At 55.2% G+C, this 15364-nt stretch overlaps 1 protein-coding gene across 1 annotated transcript in view; it reads right to left on the reverse strand.

The window, feature by feature from the left end:
- The window catches only part of LOC144487271 (solute carrier family 22 member 7-like), a gene marked incomplete at its 5' end in the record, with an annotated part of 146418 nt that extends 141344 nt beyond the window's left edge, over positions 1-5074 (reverse strand). Inside the window, one exon of the mRNA XM_078205355.1 lies at positions 4920-5074. Coding sequence (XP_078061481.1) covers positions 4920-5074 — 155 coding nt within the window. The remainder of the gene's footprint in view (positions 1-4919) is intronic.
- Between the last annotated feature and the right edge of the window lie 10290 nt (positions 5075-15364).

Consider the following 15364-nt stretch of genomic DNA (forward strand, 5'->3'; position numbering starts at 1 on the left):
GGCTCTGCCGCTGCGATCTTTCGTAGTGCCGGTTCCGACGTGGTTTCAGGTCGCGGTGTCGTTGCGGGCGCCGGAACGTTGCTGTCATCCGTGTTTTCATCCAACCCTCGGGTGCGTGGTGATGACTCCTGGGGCTCAGGCGAGCTGTACACGGGGGCGAGAGGAGTGAATAGTGGTTCTGACATGGTAGGGACAAAGTCGGGGGTGAGGGGTTGGGGGCTACAGGGGTCCCCGAGTCACCTGCGGGCGCTAGGTCACGGATCGATACCGTGTCCTCCCGCCTGTCGGAGTGCGCCACATAGGCGTACTGGGGGTTGGCGTGGAGGGGTTGCACCCTTTCGACCAGGGGGTCAGACTTACGGGTCCTGGCATGCTTCCGAAGCAGGACAGGGCCCGGGTATGCCAGCCACGATGGTAGTGAAGTCCCTGAGGAAGACTTCCCGGGGATCACGAACATCCATTGGTTGCCGTGCACAGGAGGGACCTAATGGAGTGTAGTGCCTCCGGTAGGACCTCTTGCCAGCGGGTGACTGGAAGGCCTTTAGACCGTAGTGCTAGTAAAATGGTCTTCCAGACTGTGGCGTTCTCTCTCTCCACCTGTCCGTTACCCCGGGGGTTGTAGCTGGTGGTCCTACTTGAGGCTATGCCTTTGGAGAGCAGGTACTGTCGCAGTTCCTCACCCATGAAGGAGGATCCCCGGTCGCTATGGATATAGCTGGGGTAACCAAACAGAGTGAAGAGGCTGCGCAGGGGCCTAATGACTGTGGCCGAGGACATATCTGGGCAGGGAATCGCGAAGGGGAAACGCGAGTACTCGTCAATGACATTGAGGAAATATATGTTGTGATCAGATGAGGGGAGGGGACCTTTGAAGTCGATGTTGAGGCGTTCAAAGGGGCGGGTGGCTTTTATGAGGTGTGCCCTGTCTGGTCGGTAGAAGTGCAGCTTGCATTCCGCGCAGACCGGGCAGTTCCGAGTTATAGACCTGACATCCTCAACTGAGTAGGGCAGGTTTCGGGCTCTAATAAAGTGGAAAAACCTGGTGACCCCCGGGTGGCAGAGGTCGTTGTGGAGAGCCCGTAACCGGTCCACCTGCGCACTGGCGCATGTTCCACGGGACAGGGCGTCAGGTGGCTCATTGAGCTTCCTGGGCCAATACAAGATATCGTAATTGTAGGTGGAGAGTTCGATCCTCCACCGTAATATCTTGTTCTTGATCTGCCCCGCTGTGTGTTGTTGAACATGAAGGCAACGGATCATTGGTCCGTGAGTAAGGTGAACCGTTTACCAGCTAAATAGTGGCGCCAGTGCCGTACAGCTTCCACTATGGCTTGGGCCTCCTTTTCGACAGAGGAGTGTCGAGTTTCGGGGCCCTGGAGGGTTCGTGAGAAGAAGGCCACGGGTCTGCCCGCCTGGTTAAGGGTGGCGGCTAGGGCGAAGTCTGATGCATCGCTCTCCACCTGGAACGGGATGGATTTGTCTACAGCGTGCATCGTGGCCTTCGCGATGTCAGCTTTGATGCGGTCGAAGGCCAGACGGGCCTCCGCCATCAGGGGAAAAAGGGTGGATTTTATGAGCGGACGGGCTTTATCCGCATAGTTGGGGACCCACTGTGCATAGTACAAGAAGAAACCCAGGCATCTTCTCAGTGCTTTGAGGCTAGTGGGGAGGGGAAGTTCCAGGAGGGGACGCATACGGTCGGGATCGGGGCCGAGGACTCCATTCTCCACTACGTACCCGAGGATGGCGAGACGGTGTGTACAGAACCCGCACTTCTCCTTATTGTAGGTCAGGTTACGGAGACTAGCCGTGTGCAGGAATCAGTGGAGGTTGGCATCGTGGTCCTGCTGGTCATGGCCGCAGATGGTGACGTTATCCAGGTACGGGAAGGTGGCCCGCAGCCTGTTCTGGTCTACCATTCGGTCCATTTCACACTGGAAAACCGAGACTCCGTTGGTGACGCCAAAAGGGACCCTAAGGAAGTGGTAAAGGCGACCATCCGCCTCGAACGCCGTATATTGTTGGTCCTCCGGGCGATAGGGAGCTGGTGGTACGCCGACTTCAAGTCAATGGTGGAGAACACCCGATATTGTGCAATCTGATTGACCATGTCAGATATGCGGGGAAGGGGGTACGCATCCAGCTGCGTGTAGCGGTTAATGGTCTGACTGTAGTCAATGACCATTCTGTGTTTCTCCCCGGACTTAACGACTACCACTTGTGCTCTCCAGGGGCTGGTACTGGCTTCGATGATCCCTTCCCTGAGGAGCCGCTGGACTTCGGACCTGATAAAGGCCCTGTCTCCAGCACTGTACCGCCTGCTCTTGGTGGCGATGGGCTTGCAGTCGGGAGTGAGATTCGCAAACAGGGAGGGAGGGGCGATTTTAAGGGTCGAGAGACTGCAGGTGGTGCGCGGTGGGCAATTTAGACGCTGCTGATTGCAGACGGAGAGCGGGGGGAAAGGCCCATTATACTGTATAGTAACACTCTTCAGATGGGTCATAGTCGAACCCCAGGAGTACGGAAGCACAGAGGTGTGGCAGCACGAGGAGCCTGAAGTTATCGTATACCGTGCCCCGCACCTTCAGGGTCACCACGCAGCAGCGGAGGACCTTTACAGAACGGGATTGTGATGCCATGGAGATCGTCTGCTTGACGGGCGGCACAGAAAAGGCGTATCGACGCCCCGCATTGGGGTGAATGAAGCTCTCCGTACTCCCACTGTCAAACAAACAATGCTCCCTGTGCCCGTTTACCTCAATGTCCATCGTGGACTTGGCGAGACGATGAGGCTTGGTCTGGTCCAGGGTCACTGATGCCACTGTTGAATCCTGCAGAGAGCCGTAGGGGGCTGATGGTAGGAGATGGCGACCCCTGCGGGTCACACGCGGCGCTCGTGGATTTGGGAGCAGACTTACGGCAGGCCTTTGCGCAGTGCCCCTTCTTCCCACACGCGGAGCAGAACGACTCCCTCGCCGGGCAGCGCTGTCGGCGGTGCTTACCCAGGCTGCACAAGTGGCATTTCGGGCCTCCAGCGGTTGCAGCCGCGGTCAGGTCACCGGAGAGGTGTGGGGCGGCGTAGGGCTGTGGTCCTCCCGGTAGCGACGGCTGCGGTGTCCACGATGCGCCCACGTGGTCAGGTGAGTAGGATCCGAGGTATTGGGAGGTCACCTCCAGGGACACAGCCAGTTGCACCGTTTTCTTGAAGTCCAGTGCGCCCTGTTCCAGCAGCCGTTGCCGGATGTAAGTAGTTCCGATGCCCGTGACAAAGGCATCCCGGATTAAGTCGTCTGCATTCTGGGCGGCAGTCACAGACCTACAGTTACAATCCCGGGCAAGCAGACGCAAGGCGCGCAGGAACTGGTCGACTGATTCACCTGGCTGCCGTCTGCGCGTAGCGAGGAGGAGTCTCGCGTAGACCTCGTTAGGCCGTTTATTATACAGGCCCTTTAACAGTTCGATAGCGGCCGTATAATTTTCCGCGTCTCGGATTGTAGCCTATACTACGTCGCTTACCCAGCCGCGGAGCACCCGTAGTTTGTCAGCATCTGTACTGATGGCAGCGGAGGCTTCGATGTAATCCTCAAACCATTGCAGCCAGTGGTCAAACGTGTCGGAGACTCCAGCAGTTTGCGGGTCCAGATTCAGCCTCTCGGGTTTCAGCAACTGCTCCATTTTAAAAAAAACTTGCCAATAAAATTGATGCACTTTCAACCGAGCCGAGACTAGTTGTGAGCAAGACAAACAGGCTTTTATTGGCAAGAACCTGGAGCCACCCCTGTCGGAGATCTGGTCTGAACTGAGAGTGAGGGGGAGGAGCCACCGCCTTTATACCCGGACCAGGGGGAGGAGTCGTGGGCGGAGCCGACAGGGATGTGCCGCATATACAGGTAATAATAAATACTAACTAACAGTGGTTAACCACCACAGATAACAGTGGTTTACCACAGAGTGTGAGGAGGCTTATCAGGCAGTGAAAAAGACATTAAAGGACTCCGCGGTTTTCATTCTAATCGGAGACCACCCCTGCGGCAGGTTTGTGATGCCCCACCATACAGTGTGGGAACTGTTCTGTCCCATGTGATGGCAAATGGGGAAGACAGTCACGTCTAGCTCACTTTCCAAAGTGGAAGAGAAGTACTCACAAATAGAGGAGACATTAGGATGTTTCCAAATTTCACCACCATCTGTACGGCAGGCAGTTCGTTTTACTGACTGACCACAAGACCACTGACTCAGACTTTGGGATCTCACAAAGGGATTTGATTTGATTTGATTTATTATTGTCTCATGTATTCGTATACAGTGAAAAGTATTGTTTCTTGCGCACTATACAGACAAAGCATACCATTCATAGAGAAGGAAAGGAGAGAGTGCAGAATGTAGTGTTACAGTCATGTCTAACACAGTTTGAATCAGTTCAGTGAGCCAGCCTCCACTGTTGTCTGAGAGAAAAACATTATCCTCATCTCAGCCTTAAACCCTCAAGCTGTGTCCCTGATACTCATCTCCCCCACAAAACAAATCATCCTCTCAATATCCACCCAATCAAACCCCCTCAGGATTCTATCTTTCAATAAGATCACCAATGGGTAGAGGCCCAATCTGCCCAATGTTTCCTCTTAAGAAAAGCCCTTCATTTCCCTCAGAGCACTTTCTCCAGCCACCCTGCATAGATTAGGTCGGTCACTCTGGTCACTTTGTTTATATACTCTCCCTGGTTACTTTGTGGTCATTCTCTGTCTGGTCACTCAGTTTATGTGGATTTGGTCACTCTCTCCTGTTGCTCCCTCAGATTACTCTGAGCAGTAGTATGCTGGAGCTGCGTTCGAGATAATGGCACCTTGTTGGCCTGTTTGACCTGGCTGGAGAGTGAGACCCAGCCTGTCATTAACACCTGACCTCGTTCTCTCTCTTACACAGAGTGATGGAGACGATGGACATGCCCGTTAAGCTCACACCGCAGAGCAGTCTGGTCACAGCAAACATCATGTATGAAGTGGAGAATGAGGACAACATCCCAAATAAGGCACTGCACAGTAAGGAAAGGAGAAGCATTTTCGTACGCCCAAACCTATGGGAATAAAGATAAGAACAGTTAGTGAGGCTCAGATAAACAACCTTTAAACCCAAAACAGCCACACAACTCTGGGGGGACCATTGAGCAAAGATCTGGTAACTCTCTGTGACCTCTGGCCCTGGCAGTGAGACCTGGAAGACATTCTGATTCCAAGGACAGAAAGCTGGAAACGACAGGCCAGTTAGTCTAACATCTCCCACAGGGAAAATGTTCGAAGCTATGATTAAAGATGCTGTCGAAAAATTCAAGGTAACCAGGCAGAGGCAACATGGTTTAGTGAAAGGGAAATCAAGTTCAACCAATTTACTGGAGTTTTTTGAAGGAGTCACATGTGCTATGGATAAAGGGGAACCAGTGGATGTACTGGACTTAGATTTCCAGAAGGTATTTAATAAGATGTCACATCAAAGGTTTTGTGGAAAATAAAAGCTTGTGGTGTCAGGGGTAACATATTGGCATGGATTGAAGATTAGTTAGTTAACAGGAAACAGAGAGTAGGCATAAATGGGTCACTTTCTGGTTAGTGGGATGTGGAATGGTGTGTCACAGGGATCAGTGCTGGAACCTCAACTTTTTACAATTTATAGAAATAACTTGGATGAAAGGACTGGAGGGACTGTTTCACAATTTGCTGATTACGCAAAGATCGATAGGAAGGTAAATTATAAAGAGGACATAAGGAGGCTACAAATGGACATTGACATTGATGGGGTCAGAGGTGAGCTGGCAAGGTGGATACAAAACTGGCTCGGTCAAAGAAGACAGAGGGTAGCAGTGGAAGGGTGTGTTTCTGAATGGAGGGGTGTGACAAGTGGTGTTCCTCAGGGATCAGTGCTGGGACCTTTGCTGTTTGTAATATATATAAATGATTTGGAGGAAAATGTAACTGGTTTGATCAGTAAGTTTGCGGACGACACAAAGGTTGGTGGATTTGCGGATAGCGATGAGGACCATCAGAGGATACAGCAGGATATAGATCAGTTGGACACTTGGGCAGAGAGATGGCAGATGGAGTTTAATCCGGACAAATGTGAGGTAATGCATTTGGAAGGTCTAATACAGATGGGAAATATACAGTAAATGGCAGAACCCTTAAGAGTATTGATAGGCAAAGGGATCTGGGTGTACAGGTACACAGGTCACTGAAAGTGGCAATGCAGGTTTTGAGGAAGTGACAAAAACGGTTGACGAAGGAAGGGCCGTGGATGTCGTCTATATGGATTTCAGTAAGGCATTTGACAAAGTCCCTCATGGCAGGTTGGTTAAGAAGGTTAAGGCTCATGGGATACAAGGAGAGGTGGCTAGATGGGTGGAGAACTGTCCTGGCCATAGGAGACAGAGGGTAGCAGTCGAAGGGTCTTTTTCCGGCTGGAGGTCTGTGACCAGTGGTGTTCCGTAGGGCTCTGTACTGGGACCTCTGCTATTTGTGATATATATAAATGATTTGGAAGAAGGTGTAACTGGTGTTATCAGCAAGTTTGCGGAAGACACGAAGATGGCTGGACTTGCGGATAGTGATGAACATTGTCGGACAGTACAGCAGGATATAGATAGGCTGGGAAATTGGGCGGAGAAATGGCAGATGGAATTTAATCCAGGTGAATGCGAAGTGATGCATTTTGGAAGAACTAATGTAGGGGGGAGTTATACAATAAATGGCAGAGCCATCAAGAGTATAGAAACACAGAGGGACCTGGGTGTACAAGTCCACAAATCCTTGAAGGTGGCAGCACAGGTGGAGAAGGTGGTGAAGAAGGCATATGGTATGCGTGCCTTTATAGGACGGGGTATAGAGTATAAAAGCTGGAGTCTGATGATGCAGCTGTATAGAACGCTGGTTAGGCCACATTTGGAGTACTGCGTCCAGTTCTGGTTGCCGCACTACCAGAAGGACGTGGAGGCGTTAGAGAGAGTGCAGAGAAGGTTTACCAGGATGTTGCCTGGTATGGAGGGTCTTAGCTATGAGGAGAGATTGGGTAAACTGGGCTTGTTCTCCCTGGAAAGACGGAGAATGAGGGGAGACCTAATAGAGGTGTACAAGATTATGAAGGCAATAGATAGGGTGAACAGTGGGAAGCTTTTTCCCAGGTCGGAGATGACGATCACGAGAGGTCACGGGCTCAAGGTGAGAGGGGCGAAGTATAACTCAGATATCAGAGGGATGTTTTTAAACAGAGGGTGGTGGGGGCCTGGAATGCGCTGTCAGGCAAGGTGGTGGAGGCAGGCACGCTGACATCGTTTAAGACTTACCTGGATAGTCACATGAGCAGCCTGGGAATGGAGGGATACAAATGATTGGTCTCGTTGGACCAAGGAGCGGCACAGGCTTGGGGGGCCGAAGGGCCTGTTTCCTGTGCTGTACTGTTCATTGTTCAGGTGGAGAAGGTAGTCAAGAAGGCATACGGCATGGTCGCCTTCATCGGCTGGGGCATTGAGTTTAAAAATTGGCAAGTCATGTTGACGCTTTATAGAACCTTAGTGAGGCCGCACTTGGAATATAGTGTTCAATTCTGGTCGCCACACTACCAGAAGGATGTGGAGGCTTTGGAGAGGGTACAGAAAAGATTTACCAGGATGTTGCCTGGTATGGAGGGCATTAGCTATGAGGAGAGGTTGGAGAAACTTGGTTTGTTCTCACTGGAACGATGGAGGTTGAGGGGTGACCTGATAGAAGTCTGCAAGATTATGAGAGGCATGGACAGAGTGGATAGTCAGAAGCTTTTTCCCAGGGTGGAAGAGTCAATTACTCGGGGGCACAGGTTTAAGGTGCGAGGGGCAAGGTTTAAAGGAGTTGTACGAGGCAGATTTTTTACACAGAGGGTGGTGGGTGCCTGGAACCCGTTGCCGGGGAGGGAGTGGAAGCGGATAGTGACTTTTAAGGGGCGTCTTGACAAGTACATGAATAGGATGGGAATAGAGGGATACGGTCCCCGGAAGGGTAGGGGGTTTTAGTCCAGTCGGGCAGCATGGTCGGTACAGGCTTGGAGGGGCCGAAGGGCCTGTTCCTGTGCTGTAATTTTCTTTGTTCTTAAGTGAATGGACAAAGATCTGGAAATGGAGGATAATGTGGGAAAATGTGAAATTGCCCATTTGGCAGGAAGAATAAAAAGAAGTTAATTTCCAAATGGTGAGAGATTGCAGAGCTCGGAGATACAGAGGGAATGAATCACAAAAAGCTAGTATACAGGTCCGGCAAGAAATTAGGAAAATTAATAGAACGTGATTGTTAATTGTGAGGAGAATTAAATTCAAAAGTAGAGGAGTTATATTTCAGTCAGTACTGAGGGAGTGCTGCACTGTCAGAGGGTCAGTACTGAGGGAGTGCTGCACTGTCAGAGGGTCAGTACTGAGGGAGTGCTGCACTGTCAGAGGGTCAGTACTGAGGGAGTGCTGCACTGTCAGAGGGTCAGTACTGAGGGAGTGCCGCACTGTCAGACGGTCAGTACTGAGGGAGTGCCGCACTGTCAGACGGTCAGTACTGAGGGAGTGCGCCACACTGTCAGAGGGTCAGTACTGAGGGAGCGCCACACTGACAGAGGGTCAGTACTGAGGGAGCGCCGCACTGTCAGAGGGTCAGTACTGAGGGAGCGCCGCACTGTCAGAGGGTCAGTACTGAGGGAGCGCCACACTGACAGAGGGTCAGTACTGAGGGAGTGCCACACTGTCAGAGGGTCAGTACTGAGGGAGTGCCACACTATCAGAGGGTCAGTACTGAGGGAGTGCCACACTGTCAGAGGGTCAGTACTGAGGGAGCGCCGCACTGTCAGAGGGTCAGTACTGAGGGACTGCCGCACTGTCAGAGGGTCAGTGCTGAGGGAGTGCTGCACTGTCAGAGGGTCAGTGCTGAGGGCGTGCCGCACTGTCAGAGGGTCAGTACTGAGGGAGTGCTGCACTGTCAGAGGGTCAGTACTGAGGGAGTGCCGCACTGTCAGAGGGTCAGTACTGAGGGAGTGCTGCACTGTCAGAAGGTCAGTACTGAGGGAGTGCCGCACTGTCAGAAGGTCAGTACTGAGGGAGTGCCGCACTGTCAGAGGGTCAGTACTGAGGGAGTGCCACGCTGTGAGAGGGTCAGTACTGAGGGAGTGCCGCACTGTCAGAGGGTCAGTACTGAGGGAGTGCCGCACTGTCAGAGGGTCAGTGCTGAGGGAGTGCCGCACTGTCAGAGGGTCAGTACTGAGGGAGTGCCGCACTGTCAGAGGGTCAGTGCTGAGGGAGCGCCGCACTGTCAGAGGGTCAGTACTGAGGGAGTGCAGCACTGTCAGAGGGTCAGTGCTGAGGGAGTGCCGCACTGTCAGAGGGTCAGTGCTGAGGGAGTGTCGCACTGTCAGAGGGTCAGTACTGAGGGAGTGCCGCACTGTCAGAGGGTCAGTGCTGAGGGAGTGCCACACTGTCAGAGGGTCAGTATTGAGGGAGTGCCGCACTGTCAGATGGTCAGTACTGAGGGAGTGCCGCACTGTCAGATGGTCAGTACTGAAGGAGTGCAGCACTGTCAGAGGGTCAGTACTGAGGGAGTGCAGCACTGTCAGAGGGTCAGTACTGAGGGAGTGCAGCACTGTCAGAGGGTCAGTGCTGAGGGAGTGCTGCACTGTCAGAGGGTCAGTACTGAGGGAGTGCCGCACTGTCAGAGGGTCAGTACTGAGGGAGTGCCGCACTGTGATTGGGTGAGTACTGAGGGAGCGCCGCACTGTGATTGGGTCAGCACTGAGGGAGTGCCGCACTGTGATTGGGTGAGTACTGAGGGAGTGCCGCACTGTGATTGGGTGAGTACTGAGGGAGTGCCGCACTGTGATTGGGTGAGTACTGAGGGAGTGCCGCACTGTGATTGGGTGAGTACTGAGGGAGTGCTGCACTGTGATTGGGTCAGTGCTGAGGGAGTGCCGCACTGTGATTGGTCAGTGCTGAGGGAGTGCTGCACTGTCAGAGGGTCAGTACTGAGGGAGTGCTGCACTGTCAGAGGGTCAGTACTGAGGGAGTGCCACACTGTCAGAGGGTCAGTGCTGAGGGAGTGCTGCACTGTCAGAGGGTCAGTACTGAGGGAGTGCCGCACTGTCAGAGGGTCAGTGCTGAGGGAGTGCTGCACTGTCAGAGGGTCAGTACTGAGGGAGTGCTGCACTGTCAGATGGTCAGTACTGAGGGAGTGCCGCACTGTCAGAGGGTCAGTACTGAGGGAGTGCTGCACTGTCAGAGGGTCAGTACTGAGGGAGTGCCGCACTGTCAGAGGGTCAGTGCTGAGGGAGTGCTGCACTGTCAGAGGGTCAGTACTGAGGGAGTGCTGCACTGTCAGAGGGTCAGTACTGAGGGAGTGCTGCACTGTCAGAGGGTCAGTGCTGAGGGAGTGCTGCACTGTCAGAGGGTCAGTACTGAGGGAGTGCCGCACTGTCAGAGGGTCAGTACTGAGGGAGTGCTGCACTGTCAGAGGGTCAGTACTGAGGGAGTGCTGCACTGTCAGAGGGTCAGTGCTGAGGGAGTGCTGCACTGTCAGAGGGTCAGTACTGAGGGAGTGCCGCACTGTCAGAGGGTCAGTGCTGAGGGAGTGCCGCTCTGTCAGAGGGTCAGTACTGAGGGAGTGCCGCACTGTCAGAGGGTCAGTGCTGAGGGAGTGCTGCACTGTCAGAGGGTTAGTACTGAGGGAGTGCCGCACTGTCAGAGGGTCAGTACTGAGGGAGTGCCGCACTGTCAGAGGGTCAGTGCTGAGGGAGTGCCGCACTGTGATTGGTGAGTGCTGAGGGAGTGCCGCACTGTGATTGGGTGAGTACTGAGGGAGTGCTGCACTGTGATTGGGTCAGTGCTGAGGGAGTGCTGCACTGTGATTGGGTCAGTGCTGAGGGAGTGCCGCACTGTGATTGGGTGAGTGCTGAGGGAGTGCCGCACTGTGATTGGGTCAGTACTGAGGGAAGGCCGCACTGTGATTGGGTCAGTGCTGAGGGAAGGCCGCACTGTGATTGGGTCAGTGCTGAGGGAAGGCCGCACTGTGATTGGGTCAGTACTGAGGGAAGGCCGCACTGTGATTGGGTCAGTGCTGAGGGAAGGCCGCACTGTGATTGGGTCAGTACTGAGGGAGTGCCACACTGTGATTGGGTGAGTACTGAGGGAGTGCTGCACTGTGATTGGGTCAGTGCTGAGGGAGTGCTGCACTGTGATTGGGTGAGTACTGAGGGAGTGCCGCACTGTGATTGGGTGAGTACTGAGGGAGTGCCGCACTGTGATTGGGTCAGTACTGAGGGAGTGCCGCACTGTGATTGGGTGAGTACTGAGGGAGTGCTGCACTGTGATTGGGTCAGTGCTGAGGGAGTGCAGCACTGTGATTGGGTGAGTGCTGAGGGAGTGCCGCACTGTCAGAGGGTCAGTACTGAGGGAGTGCCGCACTGTCAGAGGGTCAGTACTGAGGGAGTGCCGCACTGTCAGAGGGTCAGTACTGAGGGAGTGCCGCACTGTCAGAGGGTCAGTACTGAGGGAGTGCCGCACTGTCAGAGGGTCAGTACTGAGGGAGTGCCGCACTGTCAGAGGGTCAGTACTGAGGGAGTGCCGCTCTGTCAGAGGGCCAGTACTGAGGGAGTGCCGCACTGTCAGAGGGTCAGTGCTGAGGGAGTGCCGCACTGTCAGAGGGTCAGTGATGGGGGAGTGCCGCATTGTCAGAGGGTCAGTACTGAGGGAGTGTCGCACTGTCAGAGGGTCAGTACTGAGGGAGTGCCGCACTGTCAGAGGGTCAGTGCTGAGGGAGCGCCGCACTGTCAGAGGGTCAGTACTGAGGGAGTGCAGCACTGTCAGAGGGTCAGTGCTGAGGGAGTGCCGCACTGTCAGAGGGTCAGTGCTGAGGGAGTGTCGCACTGTCAGAGGGTCAGTACTGAAGGAGTGCCGCACTGTCAGAGGGTCAGTGCTGAGGGAGTGCCGCACTGTCAGAGGGTCAGTACTGAGGGAGTGCCGCACTGTCAGAGGGTCAGTACTGAGGGAGTGCCGCACTGTCAGAGGGTCAGTACTGAGGGAGTGCTGCACTGTCAGAGGGTCAGTGCTGAGGGAGTGCCGCACTGTCAGAGGGTCAGTACTGAGGGAGTGCCGCACTGTCAGAGGGTCAGTACTGAGGGAGTGCAGCACTGTCAGAGGGTCAGTGCTGAGGGAGTGCCGCACTGTCAGAGGGTCAGTACTGAGGGAGTGCCGCACTGTCAGAGGGTCAGTACTGAGGGAGTGCAGCACTGTCAGAGGGTCAGTACTGAGGGAGTGCTGCACTGTCAGAGGGTCAGTGCTGAGGGAGTGTCGCACTGTCAGAGGGTCAGTGCTGAGGGAGTGCCGCACTGTCAGAGGGTCAGTACTGAGGGAGTGCTGCACTGTCAGAGGGTCAGTACTGAGGGAGTGCCGCACTGTCAGAGGGTCAGTACTGAGGGAGTGCCGCACTGTGATTGGGTGAGTACTGAGGGAGCGCCGCACTGTGATTGGGTCAGCACTGAGGGAGTGCCGCACTGTGATTGGGTGAGTACTGAGGGAGTGCCGCACTGTGATTGGGTGAGTACTGAGGGAGTGCCGCACTGTGATTGGGTGAGTACTGAGGGAGTGCTGCACTGTGATTGGGTCAGTGCTGAGGGAGTGCCGCACTGTGATTGGTCAGTGCTGAGGGAGTGCCGCACTGTGATTGGTCAGTGCTGAGGGAGTGCCGCACTGTGATTGGGTCAGTGCTGAGGGAGTGCCGCACTGTGATTGGTCAGTGCTGAGGGAGTGCCGCACTGTGATTGGTCAGTACTGAGGGAGTGTCGCACTGTCAGAGGGTCAGTACTGAGGGAGTGCCGCACTGTCAGAGGGTCAGTGCTGAGGGAGTGCCGCACTGTCAGAGGGTCAGTGCTGAGGGAGTGCCGCACTGTCAGAGGGTCAGTGCTGAGGGAGTGCCGCACTGTCAGAGGGTCAGTGCTGAGGGAGTGCCGCACTGTCAGAGGGTCAGTGCTGAGGGAGTGCTGCACTGTCAGAGGGTCAGTGCTGAGGGAGTGCCGCACTGTCAGAGGGTCAGTACTGAGGGAGTGCCGCACTGTCAGAGGGTCAGTACTGAGGGAGTGCCGCACTGTCAGAGGGTCAGTACTGAGGGAGCGCCGCACTGTCAGAGGGTCAGTGCTGAGGGAGTGCTGCACTGTCAGAGGGTCAGTGCTGAGGGAGTGCTGCACTGTCAGAGGGTTAGTACTGAGGGAGTGCCGCACTGTCAGAGGGTCAGTACTGAGGGAGTGCCGCACTGTCAGAGGGTCAGTACTGAGGGAGTGCCGCACTGTCAGAGGGTCAGTACTGAGGGAGTGCCGCACTGTCAGAGGGTCAGTACTGAGGGAGTGCCGCACTGTCAGAGGGTCAGTACTGAGGGAGTGCCGCACTGTCAGAGGGTCAGTACTGAGGGAGTGCCGCTCTGTCAGAGGGCCAGTACTGAGGGAGTGCCGCACTGTCAGAGGGTCAGTGCTGAGGGAGTGCCGCACTGTCAGAGGGTCAGTGATGGGGGAGTGCCGCATTGTCAGAGGGTCAGTACTGAGGGAGTGTCGCACTGTCAGAGGGTCAGTACTGAGGGAGTGCCGCACTGTCAGAGGGTCAGTGCTGAGGGAGCGCCGCACTGTCAGAGGGTCAGTACTGAGGGAGTGCAGCACTGTCAGAGGGTCAGTGCTGAGGGAGTGCCGCACTGTCAGAGGGTCAGTGCTGAGGGAGTGTCGCACTGTCAGAGGGTCAGTACTGAAGGAGTGCCGCACTGTCAGAGGGTCAGTGCTGAGGGAGTGCCGCACTGTCAGAGGGTCAGTACTGAGGGAGTGCCGCACTGTCAGAGGGTCAGTACTGAGGGAGTGCCGCACTGTCAGAGGGTCAGTACTGAGGGAGTGCTGCACTGTCAGAGGGTCAGTGCTGAGGGAGTGCCGCACTGTCAGAGGGTCAGTACTGAGGGAGTGCCGCACTGTCAGAGGGTCAGTACTGAGGGAGTGCAGCACTGTCAGAGGGTCAGTGCTGAGGGAGTGCCGCACTGTCAGAGGGTCAGTACTGAGGGAGTGCCGCACTGTCAGAGGGTCAGTACTGAGGGAGTGCAGCACTGTCAGAGGGTCAGTACTGAGGGAGTGCTGCACTGTCAGAGGGTCAGTGCTGAGGGAGTGTCGCACTGTCAGAGGGTCAGTGCTGAGGGAGTGCCGCACTGTCAGAGGGTCAGTACTGAGGGAGTGCTGCACTGTCAGAGGGTCAGTACTGAGGGAGTGCCGCACTGTCAGAGGGTCAGTACTGAGGGAGTGCCGCACTGTGATTGGGTGAGTACTGAGGGAGCGCCGCACTGTGATTGGGTCAGCACTGAGGGAGTGCCGCACTGTGATTGGGTGAGTACTGAGGGAGTGCCGCACTGTGATTGGGTGAGTACTGAGGGAGTGCCGCACTGTGATTGGGTGAGTACTGAGGGAGTGCTGCACTGTGATTGGGTCAGTGCTGAGGGAGTGCCGCACTGTGATTGGTCAGTGCTGAGGGAGTGCCGCACTGTGATTGGTCAGTGCTGAGGGAGTGCCGCACTGTGATTGGGTCAGTGCTGAGGGAGTGCCGCACTGTGATTGGTCAGTGCTGAGGGAGTGCCGCACTGTGATTGGTCAGTACTGAGGGAGTGCCGCACTGTCAGAGGGTCAGTACTGAGGGAGTGCCGCACTGTGATTGGGTGAGTACTGAGGGAGCGCCGCACTGTGATTGGGTCAGCACTGAGGGAGTGCCGCACTGTGATTGGGTGAGTACTGAGGGAGCGCCGCACTGTGATTGGGTGAGTACTGAGGGAGTGCCGCACTGTGATTGGGTGAGTACTGAGGGAGTGCTGCACTGTGATTGGGTCAGTGCTGAGGGAGTGCCGCACTGTGATTGGTCAGTGCTGAGGGAGTGCCGCACTGTGATTGGTCAGTGCTGAGGGAGTGCCGCACTGTGATTGGGTCAGTGCTGAGGGAGTGCCGCACTGTGATTGGTCAGTGCTGAGGGAGTGCCGCACTGTGATTGGTCAGTACTGAGGGAGTGCCGCACTGTGATTGGGTGAGTCCTGAGGGAGTGCTGCACTGTGATTGGGTCAGTGCTGAGGGAGTGCCGCACTGTGATTGGGTGAGTGCTGAGGGAGTGCCGCACTGTGATTGGGTCAGTACTGAGGGAAGGCCGCACTGTGATTGGGTCAGTGCTGAGGGAAGGCCGCACTGTGATTGGGTCAGTGCTGAGGGAAGGCCGCACTGTGATTGGGTCAGTACTGAGGGAAGGCCGCACTGTGATTGGGTCAGTGCTGAGGGAAGGCCGCACTGTGATTGGGTCAGTACTGAGGGAGTGCCACACTGT

The sequence above is a fragment of the Mustelus asterias genome, unplaced genomic scaffold (genome assembly GCF_964213995.1).
Source record: "Mustelus asterias unplaced genomic scaffold, sMusAst1.hap1.1 HAP1_SCAFFOLD_694, whole genome shotgun sequence".
In the NCBI taxonomy this organism is placed as follows: Eukaryota; Metazoa; Chordata; class Chondrichthyes; order Carcharhiniformes; family Triakidae; genus Mustelus; species Mustelus asterias.